The 21,826-nt window shown below is 37.0% G+C and overlaps 1 protein-coding gene across 3 annotated transcripts in view; it reads right to left on the reverse strand.

Moving 5' to 3' along the window:
- The window catches only part of Iftap (intraflagellar transport associated protein), a 70,522-nt gene that overhangs the window by 27,350 nt on the left and 21,346 nt on the right, over positions 1–21,826 (reverse strand). For all 3 annotated transcript variants that reach the window (XM_010612548.2, XM_010612546.3, XM_010612544.2), the window contains 2 exons: positions 1,903–2,060; positions 166–237 (listed from right to left, as the gene is read on the reverse strand). In XM_010612548.2, the coding sequence (XP_010610850.1) occupies positions 166–237; positions 1,903–2,060 (230 nt within the window). The remainder of the gene's footprint in view (positions 1–165; positions 238–1,902; positions 2,061–21,826) is intronic.

Consider the following 21,826-nt stretch of genomic DNA (forward strand, 5'->3'; position numbering starts at 1 on the left):
TATATATATATATATCTATATATATATATATATAGATAAACACCAATTTTAAAAAATGCAAGGACCAAATCTGCCGAACTCTCTAACTTCATACAAAGCAAATGAGTTTGTGGTTTTGTTTGTTTGCATTTTTCTGCCATAGAAGAAAGCTGAATTGTGCCTTACCTTCACCTTTCCTCGCCAGTTCAGATCACCTTGAAAGAAACTGCCAGCCTTTTGGCCTTCGTCCAACACTATCTGAAAATACAGGTGAGGACATGTGGATGGAATAACTGAATGAACAAAGTAGCTGATCTTGTAGCCTTTTTAATCGTTAGTTAGCTCTGTATGAAAAACCAGATTCTCTATCAGCATAGAACGGGCAGAGAGTAAGTTTCAGAAGTCTCACAAGACCCATCGACACTGTAACCCACATTATATTATACCTAACCCCAGAGTTCTTGTGTGTAAAAAAGGACCTTCTTCACCTCCTCTCCTATCCCAAAGAACCACTGATGGACAAATCAGAGAATTTTTACATAATATTTTCTTATTAGAAAATAATTGTCATTCAATAATTATTTTCTTCTTACAAGCTGATCAGACACAATGTGTAATATAATCTAAATAATTGCTCTAAAAGTATAAATCCTCTATGGGGAAAAGTTCATCTCTTCATAGTAATCACTGAAAGTAAGATCTGGAAATAAAGGTTTACTGATTTATTGGCCTCCGCTGCATATCAACACATTTCCAACACAGAGATTTTTGTTTCCTTGCATAAATTCACAATCACTCCACAATTCTGTCACAATATCACTGGGGAACAAGATAAGGCAGAAGTAGAAACTCAAATAGCTTGAAAGATAAAAGAAGAGTACCCACTATCATTCCTTAGTAATTAAAAAACATGGCCCAAGAAAATGTGAATGATCTACAAAGTCTTGAAGACTAGGAAGAAAGCATCCAACAAATCCTGGAAATCCAAGGTAATAGGAACTATTTATGTTTGGGGTTTTTGTTTGTTTTATTTGGGTTTGGGGTTTTTGTTTTTGTTTGTTTTTGGTACCAGGGATCGAACTCAGGACTTTGCACTTTCAAGGCAGGTGGCAGAAGGACTGAGCTAAATCCCTGGCCCTTCCTATCTATAAGTTTGAAGAAAACTGTCTTAGTTACTCTTTTCATTGTTGAGACAAAAATACCTGACACCCAAAGTTAAAGGAAGAAAGGTTTATTTATCTCACAGTTTGTAAATGTTTCAGTCCATAATCGCCTGGCTCCAAGGCAGGTTGGCATAGAAGAGGGGCATCAAAGAGGAGAAACAGTTCATGGTGGGCAGAAAATAGAAAAGTAACAAGGGAAGACTACAGCTCTTTGTACCCCTTGTATCTAATCCAGGCTACTTAGGGAGGGTAGCACTCACACCCTTAATCCTAGTGCCCTTGATCTTAGCACTGTACCATGAATCAATTCCAGTGTCACTCACTCTAGATCCAGCTACCTCTGAAAAAGCCGAATCAATGGCTACCTGAGGCTTTGTGAGAACATCTAAACACAAGCCCTAGCACAGATGAATGTAGAGTAGATAAAGTGAAGTCCTATTTTATACAAAGAAGTATAAAAAGGAAATCTTTCATCCCAAACAGAAGATACATGTAATTATACAAAGAATTTACAGGTAACAGATCCTTAAGAGATTTTTAAAGAAACTTGAAAATAACCATGTTACTATCATAAATGATGGCTGCTGAAATACTGAAATGTAATGATGATTTTCAACCAAGTGCCCCATGACAGTCCTTCTAGAATTAAGAATTAGAAATCCAGTCACTGCCCAATGTTTCTTATGATCTCTCTTTTTTTTTAATTCATGAAGAAAGATTCTTTCCTTGGACTATTTCGATAAATATGCTAGAATATTACCTGTTCTTCTTCTACACGCTCTGATGAAGTACAAAGAAAAGTAGACTTATTTCTAAGATGATGGTCATGCGGTTCACTTTTACGAGTAAATTCTACTGAGGTAAACGTGTTTCCTGAAGCATCTGGCCCAAATGCTCCCCTTTTGGTCATGTTATCCTCTGAAATAATAAATTATATAGTGTTAGAAAATATCCATTATACCAAGCTTGGTTTATTTTGTGTTTATGGAGAAACTTTTTTCCAAGAAAAAGATTGCTTTTCAAAGAACCGTACAAACTGAATTCTTCAAGCATTAAACACTCTTAAATATAGTTATTTTCAAAATGCACAACATAACAATATTTCACTTAATACTCCACAAATATTGAGTACTTACTATGAATTCAGCATTGTACTTGGCCATAATTAAAAGATCAGTATTTGCTAGACTTTAGACATTACTTATCCTATTTTTTTTCTAAACTTGAGAGGTTTTTTCCTTATAGGCAAGTAATGTATGCATGATTTTTAAAAAGTTATAAGAGAAAAAAGTAAAATATAAAAACCACTCATAGTCCTATAAGCCACAACAAATAGCCACAACAAAATGTTTTCAGTCACTATCTTTCTAATTTCGACTTACACATCCATGTACTCCTAAAAATCAAAATAAAATTATGCCATATATATTATGATTCAATTTGCCAGCAATATTTCCTTTCATGTTATTGAATATTTTTCTGGGTAAATTTAACAGCAGAAGAGAATTGCATTGCGTCAATGTAAAATTATTTATTTAACCAATCACTTATTCTAAACACTGCAATTATAATACCTGTAAATTAAATCTATGCATGTTCATGATTATCTTAGGATAAAAAAGAGTCTGAAATTAATCCAAAATTAAGACACTGAGAAAATTATAATATTATGGTGCCAATAACAGAAACATGAGAGAGAGAATGGTGAAAGATACTGAATCTAGTTTTGTCCATGTTGCATTTCAGCTGCTCTTGAAAATTGTGGTACAAAGAATCCAAATACAGTTTCAAGTGTTGGAAAAAATATAGCTACAGGGAATTACACACCCATCAATTACATTGAGGTAATGGTAAGCCACAAAGGTATTTTTAATACTGTAGAAAAAAAGCCCCTGTACATCAAGAGAAACCACCAATAGTGTAAAGAGATAACCCACAATGTGGGGAAAAAAAATTTACCAGTTGTTGCTAAGACAAAGGTCTACTATCTTTTCTTTCTTTCTTTCTTTCTTTCTTTCTTTCTTTCTTTCTTTCTTTCTTTCTTTCAACCAGGGATAGAACTCGGGACCTTGTGCTTGCGAGGCAGGCAGCAGAACCACTGAGCTAAATCCCCAATCCTAAGGTCTATTATCTAGAATATATAAAGAACTTTTAAAAAATCAGACCTCCTAGATTTAAGGACCCAGTCCAAAAATTGGGCATCTGAAATGGACATTTCTCACACAAAGAAGTAAAAGCAGCAAATAAACATATGAAAAAATGTTCAACATCATGGTCATTCGAGAGATGCAGATGAAAACAACACTGAGATTCCACCTTATCCCAGAAAGAATGGCTGCTATCATGAAATCAACCAATAGCAAATGCTGACCAGGCTGTGGGGAAAAAGGAACCCTTCTTCATTGTTGGTGGAGGTGTAGACTGGTACAACCACTGTGGAAATCAGTATGGCAATTCCTCAAAGAACTAGGACTAGAGGTTCCATTTGACCCAGCTATTCCCCTGCTGGGTATCTTCCCAAAAGAATTAAAAGAATCCTACCACAGCAATATATGCTCACCCATGTTTATAGCAGCACAGTATGTAATTGCTAAAGCTTAGAAACAGGTCAGTTGCACATCAACTGGAGACTGGATAAAGAAAATGTATTTCTTTCTAAAATGGAGTACTACTCAGCCGTAAAGAATGAGAAATTAGAGGCATTTATAGCTAAATGGATGCACAGTGAGGCCATACTCTTAAGTGAAATATATAGGACACACTTGTGTAAATACTGAATAGTTTCTCTGGTGTGAGAAACTGAAAGTGTAAATGAAGATCAAAATGTATAACAGATAATGTGAAATAGAAAGAAAAGGTACAAAGGGGGAATGGGAAGGGTAAGGGAAAGGGAAAGAAAAGAAGGGAATGGAATTAACATGAGAAAATGAAAAAATGAAACAAAAAGTCTTTGTAAATAGAGAGGAGTGGAGGGCTTGAACAGAGGGCAGGGGAATGGGAAAAAATAAGAGTCAAGATATACTATGTAAAGGTTCACACCTTCAATTGTATACCTAAAATGTACCAATAAAATTAATTTTTTAAAAAAACTAATGTAAGGAGTTAACATTTATTGGGTGTCAAGTACTCACTTATGCCCAACTCACAAATCATCTTATTTAAGCCATGCAACACCCCCGGAAGGAAGGAGTCGTACTATCCCCCACTTTACAAATAAGAAAACCAAGGCCAACAGAGAGATTAAGTAATGTTTTCAAGACTATATAGCTAGCTACTAAGTAACAGAATGGGAACCTGAACCCATTTTTTGAAGTCTAGAATCTATCCTCCCAACCACTGTGCTTTGCTACCGAGAATGATTTAGCAAACGACAGGAGAAGGTCCTTACAGAACACAAGAAGACAAGTAGAAAAAGGGGATGGGGATCCTAGATAGGGAGCAAAGAAGAAAAGCATACAAATATCAAAGAACAACCAGGGCTACAGGGTATATCCCAAAACTGAAACTTGCTTATTGTTAAAATGGAAAATAAAGAATTCTATGATTAGAGAGTGATAAAGGGATACAAAAGTGATCAAAGAATTGAAATCAAGCCATTTCTGGGTGGGGGAATCTTGTTCTATTCCCTTACTAGACTCTACCATGCAAATGTTCCAGAGATGAAGAGTTATTTTATCTGTGAAGTCCTTAGACAAGCTTCTAACTGAAGGAGTTATGAGATAACCTAAACCAGAAAAGTTGCTCTAGTTGTTTTTCTTCAGCCACTAGATACACAGCATCAAAACCAGTGAGACTGTTGTGATAATCACAGCCTGATGCAAGTCCAGCTGAAATCCTTTATTTCTAAACAACTTATCGTTGATAGAATTAAGACTTGTGGGATGTCATATTAACACAGAAACACTGGTGAGGAACAGAGATAAGGTAGCCTAATCTTAAGTACATTGTTAATAAGCCAGAGAGGGGAAACACAAATATTGAATGCATCGCTTTCTCTTTTAAAAAGCCATATCCATAAATAACACACACTCAGACCAGTTCTATACTACTGCCTCGGCACCAGTACCCACAACTCCTCACAATTCCTGGGAGAGGTGAACCCTGCCTTTTGCCCCCAACAAATCCCTAGAAACTCGAGTGTGAAGAACCAGTCTTGGATGCTGGAATAGCAGCTGGAGGCTGAGTAAGCAGTTGAGAGGGTTGCCAAGAAAAGTGCTGGGGTAACCAGTGCAATGAAGGATCACAGAAGTGAGAAGGAAATGATCTTGGAACTTAGTCTCCTAGACATCCTCCTCTTTTATAGCCCCAGAGATGTCCTGAAATAATCACCCGTGGTAATAAAAGATAAAGCAAGAAAGACATGGCTATGCCTGGAAACGGGGAATTAAAAGAAGAATGAAAGAGCTTCTCAAACTTCAGGGAAGTTAGAAAGGAAGATGGCTTCTTGTGACTACCACAGTTTTCCCAGTTTATTCTTTAAATCAAGCACAACCTAAATCTGGGATTTATGAAGGAAAGATTATGGGTCCAGCACAACACTATGTAATAGTGACTTAAACAAATGAAAAGCCCAGCGACGTCTGAAAATGACAGATGTTCTGGAAGGGCAAGTCCTATTTGTTCTCACTCAATATGCTCCTCTACCATTTCAAGAGGACCCTCGGGTTATCTGCCAGTTAAGCACATCAAATATCTTTGAAACAAAGAGCAAAACATAGGGAATGAAGTCCCACCTATATTGAGCTACTGATGAAGTCTCAGATCTAACAAAAATTCTCCCCACTCTTTGAAAACTGCTTCCTTTTGCAAATACAAAATTTTTATTCTTAAAATACCACAAGGTATATAAAAGAATTTATTCTCCTTCTTATTAAAACTTCAGTTTAAAGGTCCTTCCTAAACCTTGAAATTACTTCCACAAGAACCTATTTTATATTGCTCCAAAGACCTAAAAGCACTTTTTATAAAGGCTTTTATAAGGTTTTTAAACCTACTGAATAATAAATCTCTTGGCAGAAAGAGATAGGGAAAAAGTTCTTTTTCAATATGATAATGTCAAAATGGCAGATGCTGGCACAGCCCAGACTCCGAAGTGGCCGACTGTGTGATTAGAGACCAGATGTTGCTTCCCAGAGCGATCCTAGTGGCGATCCACATGTGCCACCCAACTGTTCATCTCATTTTCTGCTGTTTCTGTTTTTTATCACAGTCCTTTTCTATCGTTTCATCTTATCCCTAATGTTTCTTGCTTTGAAATCCATGTCAGGCATAATACAGTTTAGAAATCTAATAGCAACGTTTCAGAGAACAAGTAGGTTATTGAGACCTGAAAGAGTATTTCTTTGGGCATTTCTGAGTCAAAACTTCAATACAGATGAGACAAAAGTTTTTTTCTAAAGGTTTTCAGAGGTTTCATTATTCTGAAGCAATGGAATTTCAATTTCCTTTTGATACCAAACAGACAAGTTTCCAACAGATTTGCCTTCCAAGGCCACCACTACACCTTCAGTGTTTAATTTCAGACCAAAGAGAAAGGTCACACTCCTTGAAAAGGTGAAAACTTTTGATGCCTTCCTAAATTAGATACTAACCACTTATTGATTATGTATCTTCCAGATGAAAATGATTACTTTTGGAAAACTCAATTTTGAAAGAAACTGTTTTTTAAACTTCAAATTCACCCATGCAGAGCCAGACTGGCACCCATGTACCCAGAAGCTTTACCATATTTGCAGCAGGTTTCACAGCTCAGCACAACCAACATCGGAATTCATGATCAGCCCTGCCAGCAACCTCGAAGTGTCTGTTCTTCTGCACCATGGTCAAGAGCAATATAAATCAAGAGTATGCTCTCAGTCACAATAAGATACTGAACATATTGCTAGAAGGAAAGAAAAAAATCATAGGGGGAATATTCTATACAACACGAGGCAGCTGCTTAAAACGCCTTCTGCAAAGAGAATAGAGGATAAGCAATCATGCTTATAACAAGGTTGGGCACCTTGAAAGTCGGGGTGATTTTCACATTATGCTTCTAGCCTAGGGCAATGTTTCTCTGGACAATAGTATTTGCTCTTGATTCATCCAGCCAAACTACTTCACTCCACTGCTTCTGGATCACATGCCTCTTGGTATCTGGCCTCCCCTGGAGCAATAGTCGTTAGGATTAAATAAGCAATTTTAAAGCCAATCAATCATAAATCAGAATAAACCTAAAGAAGCTAAATTCAGCACACACAAATGTTTTATGTGAATTCCCTTTGCAGTGCTCTAAATTCCAACTGTTTTATGTTCTCCATTTGAAAGGGCACAGGGAGGAGAGGATTACCTCAGTCTGGCCAGTCAGGAATAATTGTGCTTTCCCTGAGGCTGGATGATAATTGACTCATTATTCACAGTCATAGCCATCAACCTGCCAAGGCACAAATGCTCCAGCCTGGCCTGGAAAAAATGTATGTCAAAAAGCCCTAGATGAGGGACACAATGGCAGTAAGATCAATTTTTTGAAATGTCCAGTAGTGGGCAATTACAGAGAGAAAAATGTGAAGAGTTTAAAATTGCTGAAAGTTTATTTTCAGGGAGAAAAATTGTGTAACAGTTGAGATATACAGCTCATTAAGTCCAAAAGTTATATCCTGGACATCAACTATTTGCAAAGTGAGAAAGACAGGTAAGACCCAGTCCCCACACTTCCCGAGTTTGCAAACTAGGAACAAGCCATGATGTGCACCACCAAAATAAGACACCTGCAGCAGACAATGTAAGGGTTTTCATAATCGGTTTGGGAAAATCACAAAGGCTTCAGGTAGGAATGGAGCTCGGCTTTGAAAGACAGCTACAATTTCAACAGGTGAGCATTATGACGAGGCTACTCCACAAGGAGACATTTTTTTTTGTGAACAAAGCCCCGATGGTGGAAAGCACAGGGCCTGTGACAAAAGCACCAAGCTGGGGTACACATTTAATGATAGGTGGACAGGGAATGCCCACAAAGCGGTGCGACTTTGAGAGTCACAGCAGGGCTGGGTTCTAAGGTGACAATGGATCCTAGGGCCCAGCACTAGAAGCAGAAAGAATAGAGCTACTAACCAGGTGAGAAGTGGAGGAAGCCATAGCTACCGTGGTGGTAAGAAAGAGAAAAATTTAAGAAAGAAAAACAGCTCACAAAGAGTCCTTTTCGTGTTTCTAAAGCAGAAATGAAGACACTATCTCCAGTCGCTTATCATAGAATATTCACCTTATCTTCACACTGCAATCTGCACCACTCTTTTCCATTTAAATTGGGCACCCTAAGTAACTTTTTAAAAGCAATCTCTGTGATGGTGGAAAAAGATAAAACTCCATGCTTGGAGCCTGTCGAGTGAACTGCATTTGGTGCAGGGAGGCCACACATAATAACCCACTTGCAGGATGAGCTCACACTCCTACCGAGCTCAGTCAAGGCCACAGAAAGGGGTGGCCAGGGTGGGAGTGGATATTTGAACAGATTCCCGTAGTTCCAGAATCTCCAACAGGATGACAACTCCCAGTATCTATCTGCGCAAGGGAGAATCTGTTGTATCTAAGAAATTCATCTGTTTTTGCACACTGTCCTTTTCCACCTTAAGCTTGCAAGAAAGCACAACCAACTTATTTTCTTGATAGGAAATATTTACACACAAACAGGACCAACCTGGTCCGTGAGTCACAAGGGCACATACTCACCAAGAAGCTAAGTATCCTTGAAGATGCTTCCACTTCTCCAAGGCTTTATAGAATATAATTTATACACGAAAAAATTGCCTCACTGTAAGCCTACTATTCACTAAATTCAGTAAAAAGAGTGGTATGACAGTCACCACAATTTAACTTTCAGGTCATTTCCATCTGCCCAAAGCGATGCCTGGTGCCCATCTGTAGACAGTGCCCATTCTTACCTACTAATCTACTTGCTGCTGCTGTGGATTCATCTCTGCAAGACATTCCATATAAAGGCAATAATATGGCATGTGGGGTTCTGCACCTGCCTTCTTTCACTTCGCGTAACATATCCAAGATTTATCCATGTTGTCATATATATTAGTACTTCCATTTTCAAACAATATTCCACTTAATGAACAGGACCACATTTTATTTTTCCACTCACCAGCTGATGGACACTGGGATTGTTACCACACTTCGCACCCCCTTGATTATGATGTTGTGTTTGATCCGAGGGTTTATCCTCACTAATCTACTTCCAAGAAATGCCACAACATGATGAAATCAAAGCAAAAGAAAACCTATGCTCTGCTCCACAGGCAGATGTGGGAGAGGTGCACATGTCCCTTGAGCCTACACTTAGTACTGTCACAGCTGTATAATCGGGTCACACTCTTTGATCATCTGCCCCGTTTTCTTCAAATTCATAGGCAATTATGTGGAATTATTTTTCAAAATTGTTTACTGCCTATCTCTACCCACTGAGATGTAAACCTAAGGAGAGCAGGGAGTTCGCTATCAGAAACCTACTGGTTTCTGTAAGGGGAAAGAGTCATTTCCTGGTTCTATAGACGTGGAACAATTCAGAGTGGGATGTAGACTAATGCTCAGCACCTCAGCCAGAAGCTGTGCACTGAGTATTCACAGTGTGCTTAACACCCATCTGGGCTGGACGACCAGAGGGAAAGCTAGGAGAGCTACATGAATGACCTCTGCCTATAAGAGTATACAATTTATTCCCTTAAAACTTATTCTCTTGAGGGCATACCAATTTTCCTATTCCTCAGCCAGAATTTTCAGGTCTAAGAATTTATTCAAAAGAAATAATTAAGTATGTGGGCACTGTAAAGCCAAAAATGTCTAATCTGTTCCCTTGAAAATTTTTACTTAATCAAATCCACAAATACTGCCGATCTTTGAACCAGCACTTCTCTTTGTGAAATTGATCTAAAGGCCATAAGGAAGAGGGATGTAAAAGAAAAAAGGGCTAAAGCCCTCACAAGGTCCTACAAGGCTGGTCTGCTCCACCTCCATGCAACCTTTCCTCACACCAATCCAGCCACACTGTTCCTCAGGCAGGCCAGAGGCTGTTATTACCAGGCCTTTGCACTGGCTCCCCACTGGGCCGAATGTATCTGCAGGCTCAACTTCCACACCTTCTAATCTTTAAATGTGACCTTCCGGAGGAGGCCTAACCACATCACCCATGTAGAAATGCCACCTGCACCCTCCTCCCAGCACGCACAATCCACTAAACCCTGCTCTGTTTTCTTTTTCCCAAAGCGATTACTATCTTCTAACACATTTTTCTTTTCTGTGATGTTTATTGTCTGTTCCCCTCCCCCAGAATGTAAATTCTCTGAAGGCAATGATCTTCATCACTTTTGTTCACTTATGTGAAGAGCATTTAGCACATTGTAGATATTCAATAAACATTTATTGAATGAATTAAGGTATTCACCATTGATAATAGCACAAAATTAGAAATAATGAAAATGTCCAATAAAAATAGAATGGTTAAACAAAATAGTAACAAATTCATACAACCAAGTACCATGCAGCCCTCAAAAACATTGTTAATGTGGGAAATCCTACTCTGAGCTTAGTGAAAGAACTCACCTTAGAGAGACCATGATATATAAGAAAAATCTGAAAGCCTCCAGCATAGCTAATGATGTTCAAATCCATGAAAGAAATCACAATGGGGAGAGACCCTATGTATGTAAGCAATGGTGGGAAAGCTTTCAGTAGGCGTCAACATTGTAAACAACATAAAAGAATTCACATAGGGGAGAAGCCCTATGTAAGTAAGCTGTGTAAGGAAGCTTTTAGCACACAATGTGACTGTAAAATAAATGAAAATATCCGCACAGAGGAGAAACCTTATATATATGTTAGGCAATGTGCAAAAGCCTTTAGTACACAAGATTACTGTAAAATACATGAACGAATTCACATAGGGAAGAAACCCTATATATGTAAGCAATGTGGGAAAGCTTTTAATACACAACGTTTTTGTAAAATACATGAAAGAACTCACACTCAGCATTAATTCTATGCATGTAAGCAAAGCAGGAAAGTTTTCAGCATTTGTGGTGTTTGCCAAAGACACTCCCAATGGGGAGGAACCATATGTATATAAGCAACTAGGGAACTCTTTCAGTACACTTGTATTGTCAAATACATGGCAGAAATCTCACTGGGGAGAAACTATATATGTAAGGCCATTTTGAAAATACTGTGAAATTTTCGTACGTAGTAGATGCAATTACTCCTGTAGGAGTAACACAAAAAAAGCTTAAGGTCAATATTTCTCCATAAAATTTCCAAAAATAAAACCCCAGATAGAGATCCTGAAGAATATACATTATTTGTTTTTCAGTAGATCAATATAAAGATACTGAGATGACAGATATTTTTGTGTATCTTTGAGCTTAATACATAAGTGTTTTAATTAAGCATGGTGAATTAAAATGTATTTTTTTACTTTCAAGTAAAATTAGCATCTGGGTAGTTTTTGTTCAGTCTTTACAATTTGGAGGTATAAGCCACTAAATTGTTAATTAGGATTTTGCCACTATTTTTGTTTTAAATTTTTGGTGTGTATATTCTGTATTCTGTGTAACAAGATATTTTTGAGTTTGCCATATTTTATATTAAGATAAAATATTTTCAGAACTTGTGAACATGTTTTGACAGCTGATTTGTTTTCACACAACTTGTACATGAGCACGCTGTTTCTTATATTGTGACAAGATATCTGCTTATATCCCAACATAATATGTATCATGTCCCTAATTTTGCTTATTTTCTTTCATAGTAAAGCTAATATTACTTACAAAAAAAAACATTGTTAAGTAACAATATTTATTGCCAGGAGAAGATATACAGTATTACATAAAAAATCAAATTTCAAAAAGAATGTATAAAGTGTGATTTCACTTTTATAAGATAATTATGATTATAATAAATTTGCTGAATATGTAAGTGAAAGAAAATATTGGGTTGAGCTCTTACCTGCAATTCAAGCATTCCAAATACATATAAACATATGTATGTGCACAGACCTTATATGCTTGTAATTATTCAACCCTAATAACAACTCTGTGAAGTAGAAGTTGTTGCACCTACGTTACAGATAAGGATACTGAAACTCAGAGATATTAAGTCACTTCCCCAGTGACTCATTTAGAAAGTCTGCCTTCAAATTAGCTAAGTATGTACATATTAAACAGAAAATTTAGGAGAGGATGCATATACCCATGTTTATCTCTAAGACATAGGATTATGATTATATTAATTAGTTGAATATGGGTTTACCTATATAAAAGGAGACACAGTAACAACAGTTTGACCAAGATGGAAATCCATTTCTTTCAGTACAGCATTAATGTGGCTGATCTGCCCCACAAAGTCATTCTAGAGTCCACATTTCTCCAATCTTTCTATGCTGCTATCCCTAGTGTACTACCCTTCTCCACGTAGTCTAAGACCACACACTACCATATCCTGCTCCAAGCAAGAGCACGAGGCAGAAGACAAAGGCCCATTCATCACTTCCCCTATTAGTACCAAAACACAGCAGCCAGAAGAGATGTTTAGCTGCTCTCTCACATGGAGATGATCCAGGGATCCAACCTGGTGGGGAGCTATGCCATCCTGAACACCTGGCTTCCATTTCTCAATCTAAGGGATTTGTTCTAGCGACTGTCAATTCTCAGCCAGCGTGGTCAGGATAAAATAAATACAGGTCATGTGACTTAAGGATAAACCAAGGAGTTGCAAGAATCAGTTCCCCTCACATCTCACTGGCACACACTTCATCCCATACCCAGCTCCAAGACACAGAGGGATAGATCATCTTTACCCTGTGGTGATAAAGTAGCTAAGAATTCTACTGCTACAGAAAGAACAGGCTGTTGTTCCACTTTGTATGTGTGGGTTGATGCTTCTCAGTATTTTCTAGCATGAAGAATAGATGAATGAGTAAATGAATACATTAATAGACTCAAGCTTTTATTTGTGTACACAGAAAACATTTTCTCCAACCTAACTTCTAATCCTCAGGCTACAGAGAATTTCTATAAATATCCTCTTTCTTCTTAAAAAGGCTTTCTTAGAAATAATGAAGGAATACACGCATATATTTTACATTTTATGTCATAAATCAAGATTCCTTTAATATTTAAATTTGATGTCCCTCTTTTAAATCAGTTACCCTAATCATAAAACTCTACTGTTGAGTAAGCCTTTAAAATGTATTAAGTATCTTCACATACAAAATATACACCAGAAAAGATAACAGAAGCAGTAAAATTACTGGAGGGGTACTTCTGGGAAATACAGGCAACAAGATGTCACTACAGCCTGCGTGACTTCCCCAGTCCCTCGTCTGTGTACTCAATAATAACAAAATGTTCACAAAGAAAATGTCTTTTGGCAAAACAGAAGTAATGCAGTAGTTTTCACCCTCAGACATACGCTCTAGAATCCTTTAGACAGAATGTATGCTGAATGTAGCCCAGTTATCTATCAGTTATTCTATTCCAGCCTCTGTATCCGATCAACAAGATGGCAGAAAAATTCCTATTTCTATTCCTGTCGGGTTTTTTTTCACTGTAAAAAATGTCTTTTAAATAAAAGAGTGACATTAAACAAAAAGTCTTAGGTTAAAGTAAAACAATTATCCTTTGTGGGGGTGTCATAATTTTATAAAATATACAGTTTATTCTTCAAGAACTGCAATGCTTACACCAAGTGAGCACAACATTTGAAGAATGTGTGTATCTCCCTCTATCCATTCTCAATTTCATTAAGGATATATTTTTCAAAACTGGTCTGAAAGTCAGTGTTCCTGGGCTCCCGTCAATTTTGGGGACAGATTCCTAAGAATTGTGCATTTTAATAAACATCTCCAACATAATTTTATATAGACACAAAGTAGAATTCCTAGGTAAAGATTTCATGAAATAGAATCTAGAAGCTGATAATTAAAAAGAAGGATCCGATACCTTATCTCTGTCAAAGCATGTAAGGAACTTTGTCTGATGGCTATGTGTAGACACAGTATTTAGTCTAACCACCAGAGGCCAGTGTAGGATTATTCCCTAAGTTTAAATCCCCAGCCCTAATATATATAATATAAATTCCTAGGTAAAGATTTCATGAAATAGAATCTAGAAGCTGATAATTAAAAAGAAGGATCCGATACCTTATCTCTGTCAAAGCATGTAAGGAACTTTGTCTGATGGCTATGTGTAGACACAGTATTTAGTCTAACCACCAGAGGCCAGTGTAGGATTATTCCCTAAGTTTAAATCCCCAGCCCTAATATATATAATATAAAATAACATTGTGACTAATCTTTTATATATTTTCATACCCATACTCTACGTTCAAGATTTCCTGAACATTTAACCTTGATGTTTCTCTTTTATATCATAAATAGTTCCCCCTCGTCACAAAACTTTACACTTGAGTAAGTCTTCACAACTTACCAAGTGCCTTCACATATATTTCATCAGATTTTATTTGTTTTTTGGTTTTTTGGTTTTTTAGGGTGGGTACCGGGATCAAACTCTGGACCTTGAGCTTGTGAGGCAGGAGCCGGAACCACTGAGCTAAATCTCCGGCCCCCATATTTCATCAGATTCTGACTACAATCACGAGACACACTGAACAGGCAGAATTATTCCTATTTTACAAAACCAGAGCGTAACTGGCAGGCCTAGTACCGAAGGAATTATATGCCCAGACTAGTACCCAGATCTCCTGTTTCAAAGATAAAATAGTACTCTTTCTATACACTGGCCCTGCCTACAATAACATAAGAAATTCAAGGACTGCATAATGCAATCTTCACAAAGCTAAAAACTGTGGCTTAAAAAATTGTCCTTTACCCTCAGACCCTGCCCTTCTGCTACCTACATAAAAGATACATCTACGTAAGACAGACTTTAACTCCCTAAATTAGAGGAGTTAAAGATAGAGGGATTAATTTTTACCTCTTCTTTACAAATAAACCCTTCTTTGAAGTTATCAAACTATCAGAGAGAGAATAACATCTTCTGCACAAAATTGTAGTAATTCAGGATTCAAACTTTGGTATGTGGCATTGAGCAGTTCAAGAACAGAGTTAAGTAACACAAATATCACACGTTCTGTCATTTTTATAGATTGGTCCAAAATATCCCTTATTAATAATAGAAATAAATAATAAATAGCTTGGAATTAAAAGGGCCTGAATATCCACTGTTATCGTCATTCTTATTGTTTTTTTCTTAACTCATAGAGTATTCAGTTTAAAACCAAGACCCCAGAACCAAAGGCTGAGTACTATCTTAGCAGCACTGCACAGAGTAGTTAACATTGCTTTATAATAGCTCTAACTATATAATCTATAAACATATAAATCGCTATTCTGCATTCATACATCTGGAGCATTTGGGAATCAGGTCATTCTTTATAAACAGATAGCAAAATAAATAAAAACAATATAACCACTGGTGAATTCTTCTATTTTATTCGTCCCTCTAGTCTCATGTTCTAGATGAATGCCTAGAACTAGCCAGAATAGCCAACAGTAGGGGCCGGAGATTTAGTTCAGTGGTTCTGCTGCCTGCTTCAAAAGCACAAGGACCCCAGTTCTATCCCTGGTACAAAAAAAAAAAAAAAAAAAAAAAAAAAAAAAAAAAAAAAAAAAAAAAAAAAAAAAAAAAAAAAAGCTGTCAGAATAAACAATACTAATTAAATGACCTCAACATTAGCAAGAACTGGACTAACACCATAATTAGAAATTAAACCCAGAAGAATTAGATGAGTGGCTATAATCCTTTTTTTTTTTTCTAATCAGTTTCTCATATACTACAAAACCTAATGGAAAAGGGAGACTAAACCCTAAAGGGAAAACAGTATCATTCTTCCCTGTACTAAGGGAGCAGAGGGCTGCAAGAGAGGCAAGCTGGCTGGCATCACTTAAGTCTATCACACCTAGAACAAATCCCCATAGGAAAAAAAAACAAAACCAAAAAAAAAAACACATACTAGACAGACTGGTTTGATTTTCATAAAAGGGAGATACAGGTTTGGTTAAAAAAAAGTTTCCTGTTTGTATCCCTTTGGGTTAGTCAACCATTTCAAAGAAAATATTATTGCTCCATGGCTGACAGAACATTTTGCTAAAACCACTCAGATTTGAATACTTGCCCATTCGACTGAATCAAGGCACACAGACCTGTGACCACCCCAGTTTCACATGGAGCAATTTATCCTTTTCCTTCAAGTGAAAACAAAAGTACCAACAATAAGTAAGAACAATGTCTCCAGTTAAATAAGTACAAATCAAGTGTGCAGCTACTTAATATTACATAAATCAGCTTCAGGTAATGACAATCTTAAAAGTTTAACCATTAGGAGCTTTCTGCTTGAGTCTTGCAAAAGTTTAAAATCCCATTTACCTATGAAAGTCTAACTCTCTAATTTATACGCACAAATGAAATATACCATATACAGCATATGTAAATTGAATAGCCAGAGAGAATTAATGAAAATGATTCTTTCATGTGAAAACAAGTCAATTTTTAATTCTTCTATCTTATTGACAAAGCACACTAGAGAAGATATTTGTTGTAACAAAATAGTGTGCATTAACTCCATTGCCAAAAATAAATTTAGTGATTACGATTCAGTATGTTGTACATATTCAAATATATTTTCTTTCCTTATCCAATTACACCTAAACTATTGCAGATGTGAAAAACAAACGATTATCTACGGACCAAATATTCATGTTTGAAATGAATATAAATTGTAACAACCACAGCTGAAGATTTATGCTAATATATCTAAAACAGAATGGCTCGATCAGCTCAAAATTGGTCATAATTTGAGGAGGGAAATTTCCTTCTGCAACTGAACCAGCAGTTTTCTGTGTCTCATAATATGTCAATTTGTTCCCTCAGTGTAGTGATTTAGTGACGACAAAAGAAATAGAGAAACAAATGAAAATTGCTTAATTACAGTTTGCAGATGTTCCCTCCACAGAAAAACCACAGGTTAATGTTACAAAGGCTGGAGGACTCTTCCACAAGACACTGATATAAATTCGTTGGGTCTCCTCGACACATTTTGCTTTCTCTCCTTCAGTGTCCTATGTGAAGTCTGATATTATGACAAAGCAGTCATCTGCAGATGACTATTGCATTGGTGATCCTTATAAAACGACAAGCTTTTCTTCTTGTCCTTTTTTACTCCTTTTCGGTAACACCAAAAAACACCAATAAAAAAGCTTTAAAATGACACCGCCTCTTCTCTCCCTTTCTTAGGATGCCAGATTAATTTTTTTTAACGTTCTAGTTCTTTCATCTAAAAGTTCTCACAGGACGCCGCCTCAAATTTCCCCGAGGTTAGCCTTATCCCAGTGGCCTGTGTGTTAAGTTTATTGCTATTTGTTGTGTTATTTTAGATTGTGCTCTTTTGCTGTTAAATTCACATTTGCAGAATGCTTCTCCAGGCCAACTTTTCTTTTTTTTTTTTCTTAATGTGGCTAACGAAGAAAAGGAAACAGAAAAACACTGCAAATGGGCTGTGAACTAAAAACGCCACTCGATATTCAGTGGGGAATTAAATGACTGACAACAACAGCACAGAATCTGTGGCACGGGGGCCACCTGGAAGCAGAAAGCTGGCCAGTTGTCCCCAACTCCCTCCGGCTGTCCCCAACAACTCTCTCCGGCTCCGGCAGGCCATCTACCAGTTGGGAGGGTATCAAGACAATGTTAAGCCCTCTGGTCTCTATCTAATACTCGACAGAAAATAACTGCAAAAGGCTACACAGCTAGGATTCTTTTTCTTGTTTTGTTTTCTTTTATAAGAGAAAGCTGTTTTTATGCTCTACTGAAATTCTTTTCCTCCTCTGAAATTGGTTAAAAAAAGCCAGCTGCTCTCTGTATTTTTCTCTGTGGTATTTTTCTGCAGCAGAGTTTAAATTCATTCTTCAGATTGGGAAAAGCCCCTCCTTGTGCCCCCAGTTTAAAGATGCATTTCTAACATTCAAATTCAAACAGCTTTGGGGACCAAAATGTGTCAGCTTTTGAAACGTGTTGTTTTATGTGCTGTCACCAGCTTCATTTTTAATTATATTTTTTTGAAGTTGTCAAGTTATGAGTAGTGATATTCCTCTGCCTGAACTGACAAGTCAGAATTTATCAGTCCAGAAGTGTAAACCAAATCCCAGCCCAAGATTCTGAGCTCTCGACAGAACATAAACACAATAAGGAAAAAAATAATAAAAGATTCCTCAAATGAGAACCCTGCAGTTTTGAACAAGTCACTTGGCCTCTGAGGGTCTCAGCAGCTCCTGGGCTAAATACTTGTGATTCATTTGACTCTTTCTTCTCCCAGCACCTCCGCCAGTCATCAGTTACTAAATGCTGTCTGCCACGTCTTCCCGTGCAGGACCCCTTGGGCCCGTGGCTCCACTCCCTCCTCCATCACCTGGGCTCGACTTCACCTGTGTACTTCTGCTCAGCCTCGTACTAATCTTCTGGGCTCTAGATATTTATCACCTTTCAAATTTGCATGCAATGCATGATACTGCTTTTTGCGTGTTTGCACATTCCACCGTGGTTCCCATGTAGCCAGTGTGTAAAATCCAAACGGAGCATTACAACCTCTTTTGTGGGCTTTCTTTCTTGTGCCTGTCCATTAAATGCGGATATCCTTCTCCTATTTTCTTTTTTATTTCATTTATTCAACAAATGTTCATTAAGCATCTACTCATTCTACATTATCAGGCAGTGCTTTAGGCACTAGAAAAACAGCAGTGAACAAAGTGCACATAAAGCTAGCCCCTGTGTAGCTGAAACTCTAAAGAGGACAGAATAAATGTTCGGAGTAGGGGATCCATTCTGATGGCTTATATTATCCACATATCACTGTCCCTCCAATCTTGAGAAAACTGCCCAGTACTGATAGGAAGGCGGAAAACAAAGTAGTTCAGAGTGTAAGCGCTGAGCCACACTGACTAGGCCTGTAGTCCAACTCTACCACCAACTAGTGATACATCCTGGCTGAGGCTGCCTGGTTTGCCATAATGGAACACCACTGCCTGGATGTTGTAAATAAAAATGTATCTTCCCACAGTGCTGCAGGCTGGAAGTCCAAGAACAGGATGCCAGAAGGTTTGGATTTTCCTATGGCCTCTTCTTGGCTTACAAAGAGAGAGCTCCCTTCTTATTATGTCTTTCCATGGTTTTTTGGTTTGTTTGTTTGGTTTTTGGCTTTATCTGTTAATTTGGCTTGGGTTGGTGTCTCTCTCTTTGTATGATGACATTAATACTGGAGTAGAGCCCTACCCTCTGACCTCATTTAATCCTAACTACCTCTTTAAAGGCTCTGTCTCCAAATAGAGTCCACATCAGAGTTAGAGCTCCAGCGTACAAACTTGAGAAGTACACGCACGGTTCAGTCCACAACCACAAGTTATTGGGAAAAATAAAAACAGTAAGTAAAATGTAACACACACACCTCACTAGGCTGTTGTAAGGATTTAGATGACCCACGTGAAGTGCTAAGCATACCTAGCACTTAGTAAATATTAGCTACTATTAGCAATAAAATGTGGTTTTTCTCACAATCTCACTCTGCCAGATATCTGTGGGAGACAAGATGGTAGAGATGGTCAGCGTTCTGGTATTTGAATCTTCCACCTGACACCAAGGAGTTTCTAATATACAATGACATTCAGTTTTCTGAGCTTTAAAAAGTCATTAGTGGTGGTACACACTTGTAATCCCAGTACTCTGGGAGGGTGAGGAAGGAGGGTCACAAATTTGAGCCCAGCCTGGGAAACCTAGAAACCTTAGCAAGACCCTGTCTCAAAATAAAAACAAAAAAAGAAAGAATTGGGATTATAACTCAGTGTGAAGGCCCTGGGTTCAATACCTAGTACAAAAAAAAAGGGAATAGTAACTGCTATTTCTTTGTATCATTATGACAGTTAAATAAGTCATTCAAGATGAATGCAAAGTGAATATATCCATAAGTGATTCTAAAATAAAGAGCAATGGATTGTCCCCATTAACTCTACAATTTAAACAGAAACTAACTTAAGTGATGATCTGGTGTCTTAAAGTAGTATTTTGTCCTTGATTTTGAGGGGACTGCATTGTAAGAATTTGTAGTCTAAACCAGTGGTTTTTCAAAACTAGTGGTACATCTGAAACAACTACTGTTTTATGAATACATAAATTCCTAGTTTCTTTACTTATAGACTTATTTCATCATTAGCCTAAAATAGACCTGAAAGTCTGTGGTTTTATAAAAACTTACTATTATAAAAAGCCTTCCAATAGGCAGCCAAGTTTAACAACTACTAGCCTATGAGTGTAATGCCCAATAGAAATATAATGTAAACAACATGTGATTTCAAATTTTCAAGTAGGCATATTAAATAAAATTTTTAAAAGGAATAAAAGTGAAATTTTAATAACATTTTATTTAAATCAATGTGCCAAAATACTATCATTTCAATGGTCAATATAAAAATGTCATTGAGCTATTTTACATTCTATTTTTATACCAAGTCTTCAAAATCCAATGTATATTTTACAATTATAGCATATCGCAATCCAGATACCAAATTCTCATTAGAAATACCCAATCTGGATTTATATTACATAATATTTACATTTAAAAATTGATTCACAAACCTAACATCCCAAACACCTTTAAAATTTTTCCAGTAAGTGAACTGAATATCATTTATCAACCTTACTTCTAAATTAACTAAAAGTAAATGAAATTGAAAACCCAGATTCTAGGTAGCACTAGCTACCCAGCAGCTACTCTATTGGACAGAGCACATCAGAAGAGCACAAATATATGGCAAACATATATTCCTGAAATCTGTAATGGTGGCAGAGCATTAGCATAGCTCCTTAAACAAGTAAATGTGAATACAGTAAATAATAGATTAAATTCTGTACAACTACGTAAGATTATTAAACTATAAGAAAAATAGGAACGTATTTAGTTGTTTTGAAACTCTAAGATTTTGAACTTAACAGAGCCCAGAATACCACCAATTTATAAAGCCACAAGCATGGCCATTTGTCCTGAACATCCAGACAAGAAGTGCCCTACCTGATGGAGAATTTAATTAATATAACAAGCTCAGAAAATCACAGTAAATTCACTTCAACTTTCAAACCATTATAAGTTAAATAGTTGGTAAAAACAGGCAACTCTCACAAAAACTGAATATTTAGCCTAAAGTACACAACAAAAGACAATAGTGGTGTGGGTAAGGGTGTGTGGATATGAATGTGAGAGAGAGGGAGAGAGGAGGGGGGAATTGGAATTATTCTGTATTAGTCTGGTTTTTGTTGCTATAACAAAATACCTGAGTATAGATACTTTATAAAAAGAAGTTTACTTAGCTCATACTTTTGAAAATTCAAGAGCACAAGTCAAATACTTAGACCATAAGAAGATACTCTAAGAACTAATAATGCAATAAATGAATTACTGCTGAGAGTAATGCTGGCGAACTGGGGAGAGCCTTGTGGCAGACGGCATCATAAGGGTAACAAGTGCAAGGCAAGGCCACATTAAAAGATAGTAAGTCAGGGCCAGGGATTTAGCTCAGTGGTTCAACCCCCTACCTTGCAAGTACAAGGGCTCAAGTTTGAACTCCGGTACCAAAAAAAAAAAAAAAAAAAAAA

Source organism: Fukomys damarensis, unplaced genomic scaffold (assembly GCF_012274545.1).
Source record: "Fukomys damarensis isolate Sample0158 unplaced genomic scaffold, DMR_v1.0_HiC HiC_scaffold_27, whole genome shotgun sequence".
NCBI classification, from domain to species: Eukaryota; Metazoa; Chordata; class Mammalia; order Rodentia; family Bathyergidae; genus Fukomys; species Fukomys damarensis.